General features: G+C 33.4%; 1 protein-coding gene and 1 long non-coding RNA gene across 3 annotated transcripts; one reads left to right on the top strand and one right to left on the bottom strand.

Moving 5' to 3' along the window:
* Nucleotides 1-1,064: 1,064 nt before the first annotated feature.
* Nucleotides 1,065-13,205, bottom strand: LOC127868875 (uncharacterized). Of its 2 annotated transcripts, none has more exons than XM_052411014.1 (7): nucleotides 13,083-13,205; nucleotides 11,847-12,142; nucleotides 10,471-10,685; nucleotides 8,858-8,960; nucleotides 8,411-8,510; nucleotides 6,716-6,832; nucleotides 1,065-5,579 (listed from the first exon to the last, which is right to left on the bottom strand). In XM_052411014.1, exons 1-7 carry the CDS (start codon nucleotides 13,102-13,104, stop codon nucleotides 5,503-5,505), a joined length of 930 nt encoding a protein of 309 aa, XP_052266974.1. In that variant the 5' UTR covers nucleotides 13,105-13,205; the 3' UTR covers nucleotides 1,065-5,502. The 2 variants fall into 2 exon arrangements, with proteins under 2 accessions (XP_052266974.1, XP_052266975.1); XM_052411015.1 differs by having other exon boundaries at nucleotides 11,943-12,142.
* LOC127868876 (uncharacterized) lies at nucleotides 12,057-14,925 on the top strand. The gene is made up of 3 exons (XR_008044290.1): nucleotides 12,057-12,163; nucleotides 12,785-12,891; nucleotides 14,260-14,925. It is a non-coding gene; the product is annotated as an uncharacterized LOC127868876 (long non-coding RNA).
* Nucleotides 14,926-18,751: the final 3,826 nt, after the last annotated feature.

Below are 18,751 nucleotides of genomic sequence, written 5' to 3'. Positions count from 1 at the left end.
ATGATTTTTAGATTAAGTAGTAAAATTGGGTTGAACTAAGCTTAGGTTCGTTTGACCTGAGGTGAAATGAGCATGTTAATGTTGTTGTATTTGTAATTTAAAGTAACGTTGACGCGGTGCAAACATAGTATGCTTTTTTTCTAGCAAATACAATAATAGCTTTGATATAATAATTATACACTAATCAATTCAAATATTGAACTCAAACAAGATTTGGCATATAAAAAATCGATTTTGTTTTTATTTGCTGTTTACAAATATTGAAAATGATGTATTCAGAGTTTTACATTGTATGGACTACTAAAAAGATTAAATAGCAACCTACAGTCCTTGTTACACAAACGAAACGATTTATATGCGCGTGTTTAGTTTGATGTACAATACGCTACTGAAATGGTCTCTGAATGGATTTCTTTTTCAGCTGCGATTGCTTTTTATGTAGCTGAATGCTATCCAAATAAATGTATAATGTAACAATTAAGATTGTCATCTTCGAGAATCAATTTTATTCATTTAAAACCAAAAATTGATTATATTTTAAAAAGGGATTTTCCACAGAATCCCTTTTAAAATGGTCATTTTAAAGGAAATTTCTTTTAAAAAAACCCACATTTTTCTCACTTTTTATAAGAAATTAAAAAAAATTTACGCTGACAGTACAACCCATCTTACATTCAGACAGGAAAATTGAACTGAAACTTAAATGTTATGCTGGCGGTACAACCTCCCAAAGGTTCAAAATAAAAACTGAATATTCTTTGAAAATGTTACGCCGGCAGTACAAACTCCCTAAGGTTCATAATCACATAGACAGATAATTGTTTGAAAATGTTACGCCGGCGGTACCAAATTCCAGCAAGGTATAATCACACAGTAAAAATCACACTGAAAAAAAGGAAGATAAACCACTTTTAAATGTTCAAGTTCTTAGGTTCATAATCACAACAGATAATTCTTTGAAAATGTTACGCTGGCGGTACAAACTCTCAGAGGATCATAATCAAAATGTTACGCCGGCGGTACAAACTCCCTAAGGTACCAATAGTAAAAATCACACAAACCACTTTTAAATGTTTAAGTTCTTAATTTAATAGTAAATTATACAAGTAATGTAAGTACAGAACACACACAATGATATAACCCTTAAAATGTAACTGAAAATGTTACGCTGGCGGTACAACCTCATAAATGTTCATAATCACAACAGATAATTCTTTGAAAATGTTACGCTGGCGGTACAAACTCTCAAAAAGTACACAATGACAGATAATTGTTTAAAAATGTTACGCCGGCGGTACAAACTTCCAAAAATGCATAATCACACAGAAAAAATCACACTGAAAAAAGGAAGATAAACCACTTTTAAATGTTTAAGTTCTTAGGTTCATAATCACAACAGATAATTCTTTGAAAATGTTACGCTGGCGGTACAAACTCTCAGAGGATCATAATAACAACAGATAATTCTTGAAAATGTTACGCCGGCGGTACAAAACTCCCTAAGGTACCAATAGTAAAAATCGCACAAACCACTTTTAAATGTTTAAGTTCTTAATTTAATAGTAAATTATACAAGTAATGTAAATACAGAACACACAAAATGATATAACCCTTAAAATTTAACTGAAAATGTTACGCTGGCGGTACAACCTCCCAAAGGTTCATAATCACAACAGATAATTCTTTGAAAATGTTACGCTGGCGGTACAAACTCTCAGAGGATCATAAACACAATGACAGATAATTGTTTAAAAATGTTACGCCGGCGGTACAAACTTCCAGAAATGCATAATCACACAGAAAAAATCACACTGAAAAAAAGGAAGGTAAACCACTTTTAAATGTATAAGTTCTTAAATTATTAGCAAATTATAAAACAAGTCATAACAAGGGCTGTTTGTAAAACATGCATGCCCCCCATATGGGCTCTCCGTTGTAGTGACAGCCATTGTGTGAATATGTTTTTTGTAACTGTGACCTTGACCTTTGACCTAGTGACCTGAAAATCAATAGGGGTCATTTGCAAGTCATGATCAATGTACTTATGAAGTTTCATGATCCTAGCCATAAGCGTTCTTGATTTATCATCCGGACACCATTTTACTATTTCGGGTCACCGTGAAATTGACCTTTGACCTAGTGGCCTGAGAATCAGTAGGGGTCATCTGCAAGTCATGATCAATCTACCTATCAAGTTTCATGTTCCTAGGAATAAGCGTTCTTCAGTTATCATCCGAAAAACATTTTACTATTTCGGGTCACCGTGAACTTGACCTTTGACCAAGTGACCTCAAAATCGAACGGGGTCATCTGCGAGTCATGATCAGTGCACCTATGAAGTTTCATGATCCTAGGCATAAGCCTTCTTGAGTTATCATCCGGAAACCATTTTACTATTTCGGGTCACCATGACCTTGACCTTTGACCTCAAAATCAATAGGGGTCATCTGCAAGTCATGATCAATGTACCTATGAAGTTTCATGATCGTAGCCATTAGCGTTCTTGAGTTATCATCCGGAAACCATTTTACTATTTCAGGTCCCCGTGACCTTGACCTTTGATATAGTGACCTGAAAATCAATAAGGGTCAACTGCGAGTCATGATCAATCTACCTATCAAGTTTCATGATCCTAGGCATAAGCGTTCTTGAGTTATCATACGGAAACCATTTTCCTATTTCGGGTCACCGTGACCTTGACCTTTGACCTAGTGACCTGAAAATCAATAGGGGTCATCTGCCAGCCATTATCAATCTACCTACGAAGTTTCAATGTTCCTAGGCATAAGCGTTCTTGAGTTATCATCCGGAAACCATTTTACTATTTCGGGTCACTGTGACCTTGACCTATGACCTAGTGACCTGCATATTAATAGGGGTCATCTGCGAGTTATGATCAATCTACATATCAAGTTTCATGATCCTAGGCCTAAGCGTTCTTGAGTTACCATACGGAAACCATTTTACTATTTCAGGTCACCGTGATCTTGACCTTTGATCTAGTGACCTCAAAATCAATGGGGGTCATCTGCGAGTCATGATCAATGTACCTATGAAGTTTCATGATCATAGGCCCAAGCGTTCTTGAGTTATCATCTGGAAACCACCTGATGGACAAACCGACCGACAGACCGACATGTGCAAAGCAATATACCCCCTCTTCTTCGAAGGGGGGCATAGTAAATACAGAACACACAAAATGTTGTGTAAATTTTCAATCAGTGAAATTTTCAAAATAAAAAACAATACCAGTATACTAATATGTACTCAATCCACCAGTCAGCAGGTCAGAAAATATATATTAAATAGTGGGAATGATTCCATATTATTTATGTCACACTTAAATTAGTTCTCAAAATATACTAGTATTAAAAATGCTAAACATTTTTTTTTAACATGTGAAGTCATTATGAAAAATTAAATATTTAAATAAAACAATCTTTACCGCTATTACATGTATAACCATTCAAAGTTCTTTAACAGGTGCAATTGCTGCAATTTGTATTTTCATTACTAAACAATTCTGTCACAATTTTAGTATGTATTGTAAGGGCAGAACTTTATTGTTTCTCTGAAATACTCAAACATCATATAGGACATACAAAATAAAACATTGGTAATCACAAATTAACAAAATCAATTTTAATTCAGCATATTAAAATGAAGACAAGTTCATACAAAGCATTTCTAAACCGAAATCGAAAAAATGTTAGAATAATGCACATGAACACATTCACAGTTACAATGGCTTACAAAGGCTGACTGAATACGAATTGTTCACCATTAGAACTTATTTTCTGTCTAGTTTCCCAAAAGATCTCAGGTTATTTTAAGATATTAAATTGATTGCAACAGTAAGAAACGTGAAATCTCTTTAATTAACTTTTGTTTATATAGCGAAAGAAATTCAAAAATAGTTTTATTTAAAATAATCTCATAAACCATTCTAACATATAAACTGTTATATACAAGTCCCATATTCTACTGACCGAAATGACATAAGAAGAATATGACCACCACCACTGAACAAAACCAATAATGAAAAAAGCATATACCTAAGTGAAAAGACAAGTTCTCATCAAGCATTTCAAAATGGAATTCAAACATTCTTTGGATAATGCACATAAACAAAAGTGCAGTAAAGAGAATCAAATTGTTGATTAGGGAATATTCAATTCCAACATTAAACTGAAGAAAAAGATGTAGAATAATGCTTACACTTGAAATATGATCATCAGTGTGATGTAAAATTCATGTTGTTTTTTTTTACTTCAAAACAAGAGTGCCAAACTGTCACAAGATACGCCCGTTCGGAGGTTTTGGACACCATGCTTAATGCTTGAAATGCACTAAGTGACCTCGAGACCTAGTTATTGACCCGGCATGACCCATATTTGAACTTGACCTAGATATCATTTAGATGTAACATCTGACTAAATTTGGTGAAGATCAAATGAAAACTACTTCAATTAGAGAGCGGGCACCATGCTAAATGCTTGAAATTCATTATGTGTCCGATCGTGACCTCGTTTTTGACCCGGCATGACCCATATTCGAATTTGATCTACATATCATCTAGACTCAACTTCTGACCAAATTAGGTGATGATCAGATGCAAACTACTTCAATTAGAGAGCGGACACCATGCTAAATGCTTGAAATGCACTAAGTAACCTTGTGACCTAGTTTTTGACCCGGCATGACCCATATTCGAACTTGACCTAGATATCAACTAGATGCAACTACTGACCAAGTTTGGTGAAGATCGGATGAATACAATTTGAATTAGAGTCCGGACAAAGTGGCGCCGTTGAAAATGCACTAATTGACCCTATGACCTAGTTTTTGACCCGGCATGACCCATATTCGAACTTGGCCTATATATCAACTAGATGCAACTGCTGACCAAGTTTGGTGAAGATCGGATGAATACAATTTGAAATAGAGTCCGGACAAAGTGGCCCCTTTGAAAATGCACTTATTGACCCTATGACCTAGTTTTTGACCCGGCATGACCCATATTCGAACTTGGCCTAGATATCAACTAGATGCAACTGCTGACCAAGTTTGGTGAAGATCGGATGAATACAATTTGAATTAGAGTCCGGACAAAGTGATGCCTTCCGCCCGCCGCCCGCCGCCCGCCGCCAAGGGGTTTCACATAATACGTCCCGTATTTTATACGGGCGTATAAAAAGGGCAATCATTTGCATGATTTGATAAAAAAAAATGAAGCTATCAGTCTCACAATTTGATTAAAATTATCTATGCATTTTTTTATAAAACAGAAATTTCACACCATAAAATTTAAGTTAATTCCATAACTTGACAGGGAAATGTCTTAGTATGAGAAACCTGACTTCAATCATTCAGAAAAATAACATGAAGTGCCTTAATATGTACTCTGGTTGCATATATTGATAACAACATTTATTTTAAGTTCACGACATTTTTAGTCTTGAGAAAATAGGTATAGCTTCTAGATGTGGCAATAGGATGACCTTACATCTGTCCCACCTCTCTCACCCATGAGGACCTCACTCTACTAACTCCATCAGAGTACTGGACTGAACACTCTCCTGAATAAAAGACATCTTGAAATGTAAGAATTTGAATGCTGTTATACAGCCAGGCGATATGATAATCATATGGTTATTAATTATGTCTTTTAAATTATAGCATTAGTACTCATAGCAATTGATACTGCAGAGTTAAATGTACAATGTTTTGCTGGAAAACTATAGTTTGGTACTCACAATGGGATATATAAAGAAACTGCATAAATATACCATTCATGTTTTCATAGCCAGAAATAACCAATATGATTGTCAATTTGAAATATCAAACACAGTTGTTGTGTGATGTGAAATGTCTTTGCATGTTTAAATTGTCACTTACATAATTAAAGGGTGTCTGACAGACAAATCCCTGCTATAGGTTCAATGAGTGAACGGGAAAAAATTGCCAAAACAAGATGGACTACAGCAATTCATGAATATCTGTTTAAGTTGAAATGGTACAATTCACTGCTTATGAATAAATTGTACAGCAATATGGATAAGTAACATAAAATCTACACAAAATAATAACTCTCTTTAATTAATTTCAATCGCCAACCCTCACGATATGAGTGGCAGTTCTTGATGATAATCATTCTGTATTTTTATGTTTAATGAATGAGAAATGAATAAGGAGTTGCACAACAAAAAAGTGTGACAGACATTACTGCAATACCAAACGCCTGTGGTGGGGTATAATAAAGCAGTTAGTTATTAATAAAGTTATGTAATATATATATATATATATATTTCACTATGATTCTAAAAGTGTACCTTTCAAGCAAGGTGTTTTTAAAACTAACAGTCACTTTACTAGTTGAAAATATGCATGCTGTCAGCTTTTGACAAACAGACAAGAACAGAAAAAAGGGTTTATATGTTGAGTTTCACAATATAAACAAGATTATCATTGCATGCAATGCAAAATTCCCCTACTGGTCAAAATACCATTACAAAATTGTCAGCAACATTGTCAGTGTTGTTTTGATATATCCTATAGTTCCCTCTGGGCATACCGGTAGGGAACTTACAACTGATAATTTATTCACAGTAATTAAAGCTTAATTTTGTACATGGTCAGTATCATATGGGATTTTGTTCATCTCACTTGAAAATTGTACATTATTCGTAAAATATTTTATTATGTTTAAAATTACCGTTAGCATATTTTCGGATCAATTTGGCCGGCAACCATTCCTCTCGTCCGTCTTCAAATCTCCAGAATGCTTCAATTTCTTTGTCCTTTGATGAATTTTCCTTGGACTTCGAGCAATCTGTTTTCAGATAGAATAAAAGACCCTGAACTGAATTGATGAACTACCAACCATGAGCCATCTGCAGACAGTGTCATCCACTTGTCCGAGTGTTGGGTAGAGAAGAGGAAATCATTAGTAATAGTATTACGGTTAACTGTCCATGTAAAGTAAATGTTACCAGTGACACTCCAACACTCAATGTTCAAAATGGGGCACACATTTAGCAAAATAATATCAAGGTTTATCTGCCATTGATATATATGTTCACTTTGTGACAATAAACAAGAATACTTGACTATGACCAAATATCTATTTCCATTTTTTATAGAAATTGTCCTCAACAATAGGGTCAATAAACAATGAAATTTACAACATGAAAATGGGCCATAATTATGAGAACAGGTTATAAAACTAAAACTTTAACCCATTCTCCCAAGTGTGTTCTTATCTTTATGAGCCCAGCTCAAGTTTTAGGGCCCATGGCTACTGGACTCTCGCTAATTCATAGCCCTAATGATTCAATTTAGGCTTATTTGCCCTTGAGAACTGAGATGCATTTTTAATTGGTAAACATGAATACCTAAGTTGAACCAAATGTCTTTGACAGTCTCTGAGAAATGGACCATAAAAAATGATCATCTTGATAGTACAACTATTCATGGTTTTATTTGGGACAGGTGACAAGTTGAGCAGACCACCGTGTCGTCATCATTTTAGCACATTTTTTAAAATTATACCCAAATTATGTATTTCAATGGGTGAATAAACAGTAAACGGTAGATAAATTGTGAAAACTGTTGTTTATGTCTAAATCTTAGGATAATTGTGGGAAAGAATACTTCTATTAGCATTAACTTGACAATTGAATAACCAGAAAAATTTAATAGAAATATATTACAGAACATGTAAAAACAAGTGCTGTTTGTAAAACACGCATGCTCTCCAAATGGGCAGTTCATTGTAGTGGCAGCCAGGCCATTGTGACCTTTAACTTTGACCTAGTGACCTTAAAATCAATACCGGTCATCTGCCAGTCATGATCAATGTACCAATGAAGTTTCATGATCAAGGCCTAAGCATTCTTGAGTTATCATCCCGAACCACTGTGACCTTGACCTAGTGACCTGAAAACAATAGGGGTCCTCTGCCAGATGGACCGACAAACCGACCAACAAACAGACCGACTGACATGTGCAAAACAATATTCCCCCTCTTCTCCGAAGGGGTGCATAAAAATATTTATTACATATAAATCAGGATAACTCACTTTTGATCAAGTGTCAATGTATGTCAACTTATATCTGATCAACTGTCACTGGTGTCTCAAACAGGGTCTTTATGAGGTTATTTGGTACTTGAAGCCTGGACATTTGTGTCTATGCCTAATAACTAAAACTGCATATTCAGGTTTAAAAACATTGAAATATTAGGCAAATTAATGGGGTTGGCATAAGAAGATGTGTGTTCACTCAAAGTGGTCTTAAACCAGTTTTTGTGAATTATTCTAAACTCTGTAAGTCAAGAAATAGTTATCATTTATAAAAAAGATCCATTCATTAAGTGTTCAAGAATATTATTAGAAATATATGCACTTACGCTCTGTCAGTTGACGCCTCAATTCTGAGTTTTCCGTTTCCAGTTTGGAACATTTGTCCTTCATCATTTGAAGCTCATCAACTACCTTGCTGTACTTCTCCTAGAAGTACAAGTTAATATATTGATCTATGAGCAGACCCTTTTTCTGCCGATTTTAATAGTAGTTTCATGTTCCCCCCAAAAAAAAAATTCTGAATTTTTTTTTTTTTTGCCATGCAAAAAAACTTTTTTTATTCTCACAAGGAAAACTGAAGCACAACTTCCCAATTTCACAGGTAATGTTCTCAAAATGCTTTTTCAGGCTATTTAAAAGATCAAATACTTTTTCATTTTAACATCATTTACCTGATTTCCAATCAAACACAAGGCCTTTCTTAATACTTGCATTATTTATTTATTTAATTGCTCATGTTTCTGTTACACAAAAAAGGAAATTAATTAACTTACAAGGAGTCCCTCAGAAGTGTTTGAACATTCCTCATTGGCATCATCTTCCAGGTCAGTTTGCTTTCTTTTTTTTGTAAGTGGTCTGGATCCCAAAAATTCCTTTCTAAAAAATATTCAAAAATTAACTTCAAATATATACAACACCAACATGTTTTACATTGTCTGTGGCTTCAGGGCTTTTTTTCTTTCTTTGGGACCCACGGTAAAATGGCCCTTTCCCCTCGGATTTTTTTTCCCCTCAGCAGGCAAATTTTCCCCCAGACTTGATTTTTTCCCTTAAATTTTTATTTTTTTTAAACTTTAAATTCATAAGTTAACCTGATCCAGTGTAGAAATTAAAACATATTGCATAATTAAATTATCTGTTGCCTTGAATTTGTTATAAAAACAGCAAAATATGTTAAATTGATTATTTAAGACTTTCCTTATTTCCGCCAAAATCCGGTGTTTTGCGTGATTTTTCCCCCAAATTCAGCATTTCGCACGATTATTTTTCCCCTCAAAAAAGGCCAGGCCCTTTCCCCAAAGTAAGATAAAAACCCCTGGGCTTTAAAATGTCCCGCGACACAGGTGCCTCAACATGCTTGTGAAATTATAAAAATGAAAACAGAGCAAATATAACAACCCCTTTTTTAAAAGGTACATAAAGGACATACAGAGAAAATACTTATTAAAACACTGTTTGGGGTTAACCAATCAAGCAATGTAAGAAAAAACTTACATACACAGTACATAGTACTGTAAAAGCGTTTGAGCACCTGTCCCAAATTAGAATTAGTAGTATTCATAACTCGCACAAAAAAAAATCATTATTTTTAATTCTACCATGGCAACTTCTTTGCTATTGACATATTAGGAAGTTTTGTGGTTGATTCTGCAACAAAACACTTACGGCTTTGAATGCTTTGAAAGTAGGTTTATAAATAACCCAACATTTTATTTAAATTGTAATGGCATATTCATGTATATATTTAATCCGCTGAAATGGAGGATGGGGGCTTATATAAAAGTTCTCATTTATTACCTTGAAATACAGGTTAATTATAAATACAAACCGGTAAGTATTTAAATAATCAACAATGAATTGTTCTTAATTTGGGTTACACAAACAGTGTGTTGTTCTGTTGTTGCAATCAAGCCACTCATGCAGCACCGTAAGGGTTTAATGTCTTTGCATCATTACTGCAATAACTAATGCCTACCAGTCTATTATTTCTTTAAAAAAATTAATATTCACATTTACATTCTTTCCTATAATAATTCAAATAAGATGATACCCTTCAGCTAAAGACATTGAGTTTAAATAAAATGCAGTAAATTTGGTTGATTTTTGACAAAGCCACTGTCAAATTATTTCATATTGTGCCTACTAATGACAGAGTAGCTCTCTAGACAAGCATTGTCCGGATTAACAGCACAAAAAACATCAAACAATCATTGTGACAAATATGTCAAGATCACACAAGGCAGGTCTGACAAAATTATGCCTGAAAATCATCAATTGATAAATAAATAAGCTTGTTCCCATGACACCACTCCCACTTGCGTTATAAGAAATACGATGAAAATTTTAAAGTCTGTTACAGTTTTGTAAATTCACAATTAATTCTTACATTTTGTTGTTATATTCAGCTAATCCTTTGCTTCGCAGAATGTTCAGACACGACTCAATATCCTCGGTTGATTGAATTTTCAAGAGTGGTCTGAAGAATTTTTCAGTGATCTTCACTGAATCACCCGAAACTTCCTCCACAATGGCCCAAACTCTCTGTTCAAGCCGAGCCATCTTAATATGCAGTCCATACGAATTCTGGAATCTTCTGATGTCCTGTAAATCATGAATAATGATAACCATTCAGTATACAAAACTATAAATAATAACGCTTTGCATAATCACCTTAGAGGACTGTCCAATGTAAAATATTGGATATATTTTTTTTATAAACAACTGGTAGCAAGATGAGTTGCAGATAATTGGTCAGTAACCACATTTTAACTAACTCTTTTGACCTGTTAATTCTTTCAACAGTGAACAATGCCCATTATATTACTCCAAATATTGTACACAATTGGATAGCAGAAAAGTCAAATTTGAACAAGAGTGCCAAACTGTCACAAGATACGCCCGTTTGTAGGTTTTGGTCACCATGCTCAATGCTTGAAATGCAGTAAGTGACCTCTAGACCTATTTATTGACCCGGCATGACCCTTTTTTGAACTTGACCTAGATATCATTTAGATGCAACATCTGACTAAATTTGATGAAGATCAGATGAAAACTACTTCAATAAGAGAGCGGACACCATACACATGAAATGCACTATGTGACCTTGTGACCTCATTTTTGACCCAGCATGACCCATATCCGAACTTGACTTGCATATCATCTAGACACAACTTCTGACTAAATTTGGTGAAGATCAGATGAAAACTACTTCAATTAGAGAGCGGACATCATGCTTAATCCTTGAAATGCACTAAGTGACCCGGTGACCTATTTTTTGACCCGACATGACCCATATTCGAACTTGACCTAGATATTGTCTAGACACAACTTCTGACCAAGTTTGGTGAAGATCGGATGAAAACTATTTCAATTAGAGAGCGGACACTGCTGTGGATGCCGCCCGCCAAGGGTTAAACTATTATAAAGTCTCTCAACGTGCTTGCTTTAAACATAGGATTGGTATTGCTTTTTGCAGACAATTTTAATGTGCACCAACTATGTTAAGATTATAATATTGTCAATGCCTACATAAGTACTTTTCATCAAAATGGTGTTTATTTATATTTATTAAATGTCAAATCATTCAACAGTCATTCATAAGTTAGCAGGTAGTCAAATGCCAATCCAACTGATGCCTCTGTTCATTGATTCAAATCTAAATAATTCAAAGAAAAACTGTTTAAAAGTGTCTTGGTCAAACCATACTATATAAGCATGAGAATGCACATTTCAGACCCTTCCATTATATAAGAATAACTATACCTTCACATGAAAGATGGAAGACAGAGTTTCTTTCCAAGCCTTCATATCCGTTGGTGACATGTGCATTGATGGGCGAACTTGTCTCATAAGCCTCACCTTGTCAATGAAGCTTAGAGGCTTTTGCTTCTCCTGCAAGCAAACATTGTGCTGCCAACCCACCGTCAAGGCTGTGCATGTTGACAGGGCTGAATAAATATTCATTTTGACTGTGGTTATAGTTGCGAGACCACGCCTTAGAAGACCCTGAAGGGCTTCCCTTGTGTGATTCCCTCCAAGGGTCTCAACCTGTCCGGCACCTGCAATTCCATGATATCATTGTAAGTTGACAAAATGCAATGTACTAGTTTAACAGAATAAGATCACCAAGCAGCATTTAGAATATAAAAAAATCATTATTTCACCGGTCTCTAATAGTTAAATACTGTCTTAAATCTGCTCATCATAAGTATATCTCTATTTTTATATTTAACCCTCTATAACGCTCAAAATCAACAAAAATTAGTAAAGTATTTTGTAAAACCAAAACAATCAGTGTTCCTTTAAGCAATAGCCAAAATTCAACTCTAGATGTGGTATAATTACATAGATCTTTGAAGAAACAAAATGCTTGTTCTTATTTATTTGTGACACAATTTATTCCTTTTTTATTTTACTGCAAATAGATCTATTCTTAGGAAACAGAAACACTTAAATGGTACCCTGTTAGTGTTTATGTGCGTATGAATAATACATATTGTTGTGGGAAATGAAGATGGCATTATATATGCAAAATAATAATAAAAACGAGCATCTATTTTACCAGACCACATCTGGCATTGAAAATTCGGCAATTGTCTAAAGTAAAAATGAACACCATGATGTTGTGCAAAAAATTTGACAGTTGTATCCCTTGTATATATGTATATACTATAGTATAATAGAGTATTTTTTACCTAAAGATCCCTGTGAATACAACAGCCAGGACAGATTTTGAGGGCGCGCAAAGAATTTAGAGGGATTTAATAAAGGCTATATTCTAAGGAACCAAATATTACCAATATTAAAGGTAGCTTTATTAGTTATATTTTTAAACATGTTGGACTAGAATCTAGACAGACTCAGACTGTCAGAGACGAGCAAAATTCTCTATCGATAAATCTTCCACCATTTTGTTTTAGTCTTTCCCCGGTTGAACGCCCCAATGTAAAAAGTTACTCAAATATGCATCAAGCGAAAACGTGTTATATTTAGTGTTACCTTTCCTTCGATTTTTATCCATTTCAAATGTTATGTTTTATTAAACAAGTTCATGATTGCTCTTTTTTAAATGGCGTCCCAAAGATATTGATTGGTCGCTTAAAGGTTACTCAACACGAATAGTTAAACGAAACCCCTGACCATTCTCCTAGCAGATTTGTCGTTCGTCCCCTAATTCACCGCTGTGAAAGAGAGTGACCCCTGGCATTACGTTCTACACTAAAGCTTATATTTTTTAGTAACAAACCACATGATAATAAGTTTCACTATAGACAAATATATTCACATATTAAATACTACATATTCAAGTAATATACGAAAATTAAGCTGGCACACAATAGTAAACAAACTGACATGCTAAGTACAAGAGATAGAGATTATCATGCATTTTTAAAAGTAAACCATGCGTGTTTAAGTCAAAGAAAGTAAGATATAGAAGGAAAATATAATTACTAATTTAAGTAATAAAATTTAAAAGATTATTCAATCATGTATATTTCACACATAAAACATTATAATGAAAGTATATTTTACTTAATAATGATATAAGTTACATATTAAATAATTTCCTTAGATGGAAAAATAGCAGGATAAAAACTTATTAAATTGGGACCGGGAGGGTGTAGGACATTATGCGCAAATGTCTTAATGAGCTCCCTCTTCATAGTTCCACTTTTGGAACGTTGTGCGCTCTGTTTGGTACATTGTGCGAAATACAAGGGAATGTGTGAAGCGGTGGTTTGGGGTGTTAAATACATGTATATTTTAATAAGCAGCGTTATCTGTGGTTAATTAACCTAAGCGGACACATGCCACACTACACCCAATACCCAAACTGTGATATATACTGGTATGATTTATCAAGCAAATTCAATATTGATTTTAAAATATTTTTTATTCATACTAAGAAAACGTAATTATATCGTTGAAAACAATGGAGGAATATTACTGTATTATAATAAAATGTCAATATATTTCTAGAACAAATAAAAATTTTATTAGTTCAGCATTGTATAATTTAATTTCTAGAACAAATAAAACTGAATTTGATCAGCCAGCAAGTATATAATTCTATTACAGTTACAAATGTGGCCCAATAGAACGTAGTTTACTCACTTTAATCATTCATTTACTTTTGTTTGGCAAAGGTGACAGAACTTTTTTAATATGTTATTAGGAGATCAAGCTATACAACATACCTTCAGCTGTGAAATACTGTTCCTTGAAGCCTTCAGTCCAGATATGATGCCTTTCACTTCCTCGTTGACTATCAACAGCAAAGTCATCGCACTCAAGCGAACAGACCACTCCATATTTACCAATTATAATAGCAATGCTTATAAGTTATTTTATAACAGCACGAACTGAAACTGTAATTAAGATACTAGTATGTTGGATTTATAATGTGTTGTGACGATTATGTATTATATCATATCAGTTGACGAGTGATGTAACGCGCACCTGCAAAGTTTATACTCCGCCCACAGGTTGGCAAAAATAGATGGGATTCGTATAAGCTCCGCCCATATAAAGACGGTGAACATAATCCTCGATCTTAATGATAATCATGCACTATATCAAATATAATTATAAATTATGTCTGAATAAAACATAAGCTTGCAAGTAAATGCATTTTAGTAACGAATATACTGTAGTAATTATTTGTTATTATTACTTTAAACGAACTCGGGAGTAGAATTCAATCTAACGGCTCGGTATATGTGGTAACCACAAAGATCTCCTAACTTAATTAGCACATCATTTGAGATAAAAAAAAATCTCAGAAATGCATATTCTTTCAGAATTAATTTAATCTAATAAAAAATCACTATTAATGTTGACAACAAACAACATATATATATATATATATATATATATATATATATATATATATATATATATATATATATATATATATATATATATATATATCGAATTTATTTACGCAACAAATAGTTCTGATTTGAACATTAATATGTCTTTAAAAACTTACAATGTAACACATTAAATAAATTCTCTCGCTAAAAGCTATTGTTTTTATTTGAAAATATAAGTTTTGCAACGGACAAGCTATAGAAAACGAGTACCACTTTCTTCTTGTTTGCCCCCTATATTGAGAAATTAGAAAGGAACATTTAAAACCATAGATGACGTTAAATACATTTGACATTCTAATGCAGTCGGTAAATACAAAAAAAGACATTATAAACCTTGCTTATATATTTTAACTGCTAATGTAATGCGTATTAATATGGACAATCAGTTATAATTAATAACAAGATTATAGCCATGTTAAATGATATTTGTCATTGAATATGTTTGTATAATTTAATAAAATCTACAATTTCCACGAGTTACAGTTGAAGATATAATTGTATTGATTACTGCTGTTATACTGTTGTTGTTTTTAACATAATTAATTCTCTTATTGAATCAATTTATTGATATAATTATACACACTGCGTAACTTTCTGTTTTGTTGCAAAAAAGCATTGTGTTATCATATATGCAAATAAAGGTTGTTGTTGGTATTTAATTGTTCACACCAATTGTGAGACTGTTTGTTTCATCATGTTTAACCCGGTGTTAAATTGCACATTACAATTCGTTCATCTCAAACCGATTATCATGTTATGATCGTTTATTGTCCAGACAGCTACAAAGTAAACATGGTGTCATAAAATTAGGGACCTATACTTGGGGCGCCTGCATAAACCACATGTGGCAGATGATTATATGGCCATTAAACACAATTTATGATAACCCCTATGTCATCTCTTGGCATATTGAGCAGTCATTTAAGCCAAACTTTAAAGCCAAAATAGAAAACAGTTGTTTAAATAATATACGTCACATATTTAAAAAAAGAACATATTAGTCCGAAATGGATAAGCAGGATTAAGTGTATATATATTAGCCAGTTTTATTATAATATACAATGTCTAAGAATTATTAATACAAAATGTTGTTGAATTTAACTGCTACACAAGTAATGTATTTAACGATTAGTGGCAAATATATAATCGGCTATTACGTGTAACCATTGTACGTTACAGCAGTGCACAAAACATCATCATGAAAACAAGCAATCCAAAATACTTGCGTAAAACATATTAAATATATAGTTTTATTAATCATAAAATGCTTGATTGTTACAAATATCAATCGATCCTTGTCTCTAGTAAAGAGATTTGAACATACACGCAAAGACAGTTAAATTTGCACGATAAATAAATAAATAAATAAATAAATAAATAAATAAATAAATAAATAAATAAATAAATAAATAAATAAATAAATAAATAAATAAATAAATAAATAAATAAATAATGAATGAATGAATGAATGAATGAATGAATGAATGAATGAATGAATGAATGAATGAATGAATGAATGAATGAATGAATGAATGAATGAATTAATTAATGAATTAATGAATTCATGAATTAATGAATGAATTAATTAATGAATGAATTAATTAATTAAGAACTAATTAAGGAGGGAGGGAGGGAGGGAGGGAGGGAGGAGGAGGGAGGGAGGGAGGGAGGGAGGGAGGGAGGGAGGGAGGGAGGGAGGGAGGGAGGGAGGGAGGGAGGGAGGGAGGGAGGGAGGGAGGGAGTGAGGGAGGGAGTGAGTGAGTGAGTGAGTGAGTGAGTGAGTGAGTGAGTGAGTGAGTGAGTGAGTGAGTGAGTGAGTGAGTGAGTGAGTGAGTGAGTGAGTGAGTGAGTGAGTGACTGACTGAGTGACTGAGTGACTGAGTGACTGAATGAGTGAGTGAAGAAAATTAACAACATTTAACAATTGTTATGTATTCCGCTTTTGAGGGCTTTATTTTATAATTGATTGCATGAACCTCAAGCTTACACTTTCGATCGCTGATGAACAATAACAACATCCACACCACTTATAATTATGATCAAATAAATAAATGTGTTATTATTGTTTAACTATCATTTATATAAGAAAAAAAACGGCTTATTTATGTGTTTTGTGGGATTTTCAGTATCAGAGACGTAGATAGATATATAACGTGTTATCTACGTCTCTGTCAGTATATATATATATGTAGTCTTCCGATCACGTTTACTCTGATGTTTATAACTTATTTGTATTTTTATAAAGAAGAAAATAAATTTATGAATAAAAAAAATATTGATACTAAAAATGATATATATTTGCGCTATTATTTAAGAGATTTGATGTTTATTGCGGATTATTTTATCGTTTTATTGACTAAATAAAAGTCCTTTATACATGTTTTACGTTAATTACTGTAACCATGGCAGTGTTTTTTGCCATTTAGTCAGTGCGCATGCGCTGAAAAGATTGGTCAGCCACAAATGGGCGTGAACCTTATAGGACAAGCGCAATATGCCCTGTTTTTTGGTTTATCGTTTTGCGCCAAAATCTGTCATTGGTTGATGTAAAATCACCACAGCGTGATAAAAGAAGAATTAACAGAAATCACGTCGCTAACGATAATACAGATTATATGTGTTGATCCAAGCTGTTCCTATCGAGCTCAACTGCAGCAATGGGGTTGCTGTCAACTACTCAAGTTTTCTTCTTATTTGTGAGTATTAGTGAGGAATGTTTGGGAAATAACAATATAAATAGGTTTCGATTATTATGAAACTATAATTTCAAACTTGAAGGTCACCCCTTTTTAGTCGTTGGCATAAAATATCATCAGGCGAATAAAGTGGTTTATTCCCAATAACTCGACCAAGCCCATTTAATATGGTGACCAATAACTAATATTCTTTGCTATATTTGATACTATTTTATACAATAAGAGTTTTTTTCATGTGTCTCAACGTTGGCTGTCTGTTTTTTTTTCTAATGAAATAAGGGTTCAAGTATATACCGTAACATATTCTTTTTAATTATCAACATTAAAAAATCACATTCAAATTTGTGTATATTTGTTTCACTTTAAATTGTTGTTTCCAAAATTCACTTTAGAAAAGATGACAATTATCAAAACAATCTATTCGAAGCTGGTGATACAGATTTGTCGGGGACAGCATGTTCATATTATCTTAATGATTAAGATAATTCAACATCTTTAAATTTAGTGAATCTAGTAGTAGAAGTAGTAGTAGTAGAAGTAGTAGTAGTAGTAGTAGTAGTAGTAGTAGTAGTAGTAGTAGTAGTAGTAGTAGTAGTAGTGGTAGTGGTAGTAGTAGTAGTAGTAGTAGTAGTAGTAGTGGTGGTGGTGGTAGTGGTAGGAGTAGTAGTAGTAGTAGTAGTAGAAGTACTAGTAGTAGTAGTAGTAGTAGTAGTAGTAGTAGTAGTAGTAGTACTAGTAGTAGTAGTAGTAGTAGTAGTAGTAGTAGTAGTAGTAGTAGTAGTAGTAGTAGTAGTAGTAGTAGTAGTAGTAGTAGTAGTGGCGGTGGTGGTGTAAGCGGTAGTGTTAGCGGAATTACTCAGTAGAAACTATAATGACAATAGTCACAAATCACTTTTATCACCATAATCAAAAGAAGTATAGTTCTTGTTTTAATAAGAGAACACATTTTATTGGACGATAAAGTGATCATTAATTTATAATAAATTTCTGAGTAAACAATTGAACGCATACATACGAACTAAAATCGAATTTACTTATAAACGAGGAAGTATTAAGTGTGGTAGCGTGATTTGTTGAATACGTATGAAAGCAGTCG

This window comes from Dreissena polymorpha, chromosome 2 (genome assembly GCF_020536995.1).
Source record: "Dreissena polymorpha isolate Duluth1 chromosome 2, UMN_Dpol_1.0, whole genome shotgun sequence".
Lineage (NCBI taxonomy): Eukaryota > Metazoa > Mollusca > Bivalvia > Myida > Dreissenidae > Dreissena > Dreissena polymorpha.
This window is presented reverse-complemented; position numbering and strand designations above follow the sequence as displayed.

Excerpts from the sequence above, each read along its gene's own strand:
- LOC127868875 (XM_052411014.1), bottom strand. The coding sequence starts at position 13,104 with ATGGATAAAAATCGAAGGAAAG. Across the intron at positions 12,143-13,082 it reads GGATAAAAATCGAAGGAAAG|GTGCCGGACAGGTTGAGACC; the intron begins GTAACACTAAAT and ends ATGGAATTGCAG. Across the intron at positions 8,511-8,857 it reads ACACTTCTGAGGGACTCCTT|GAGAAGTACAGCAAGGTAGT; the intron begins GTAAGTTAATTA and ends TTGTACTTCTAG.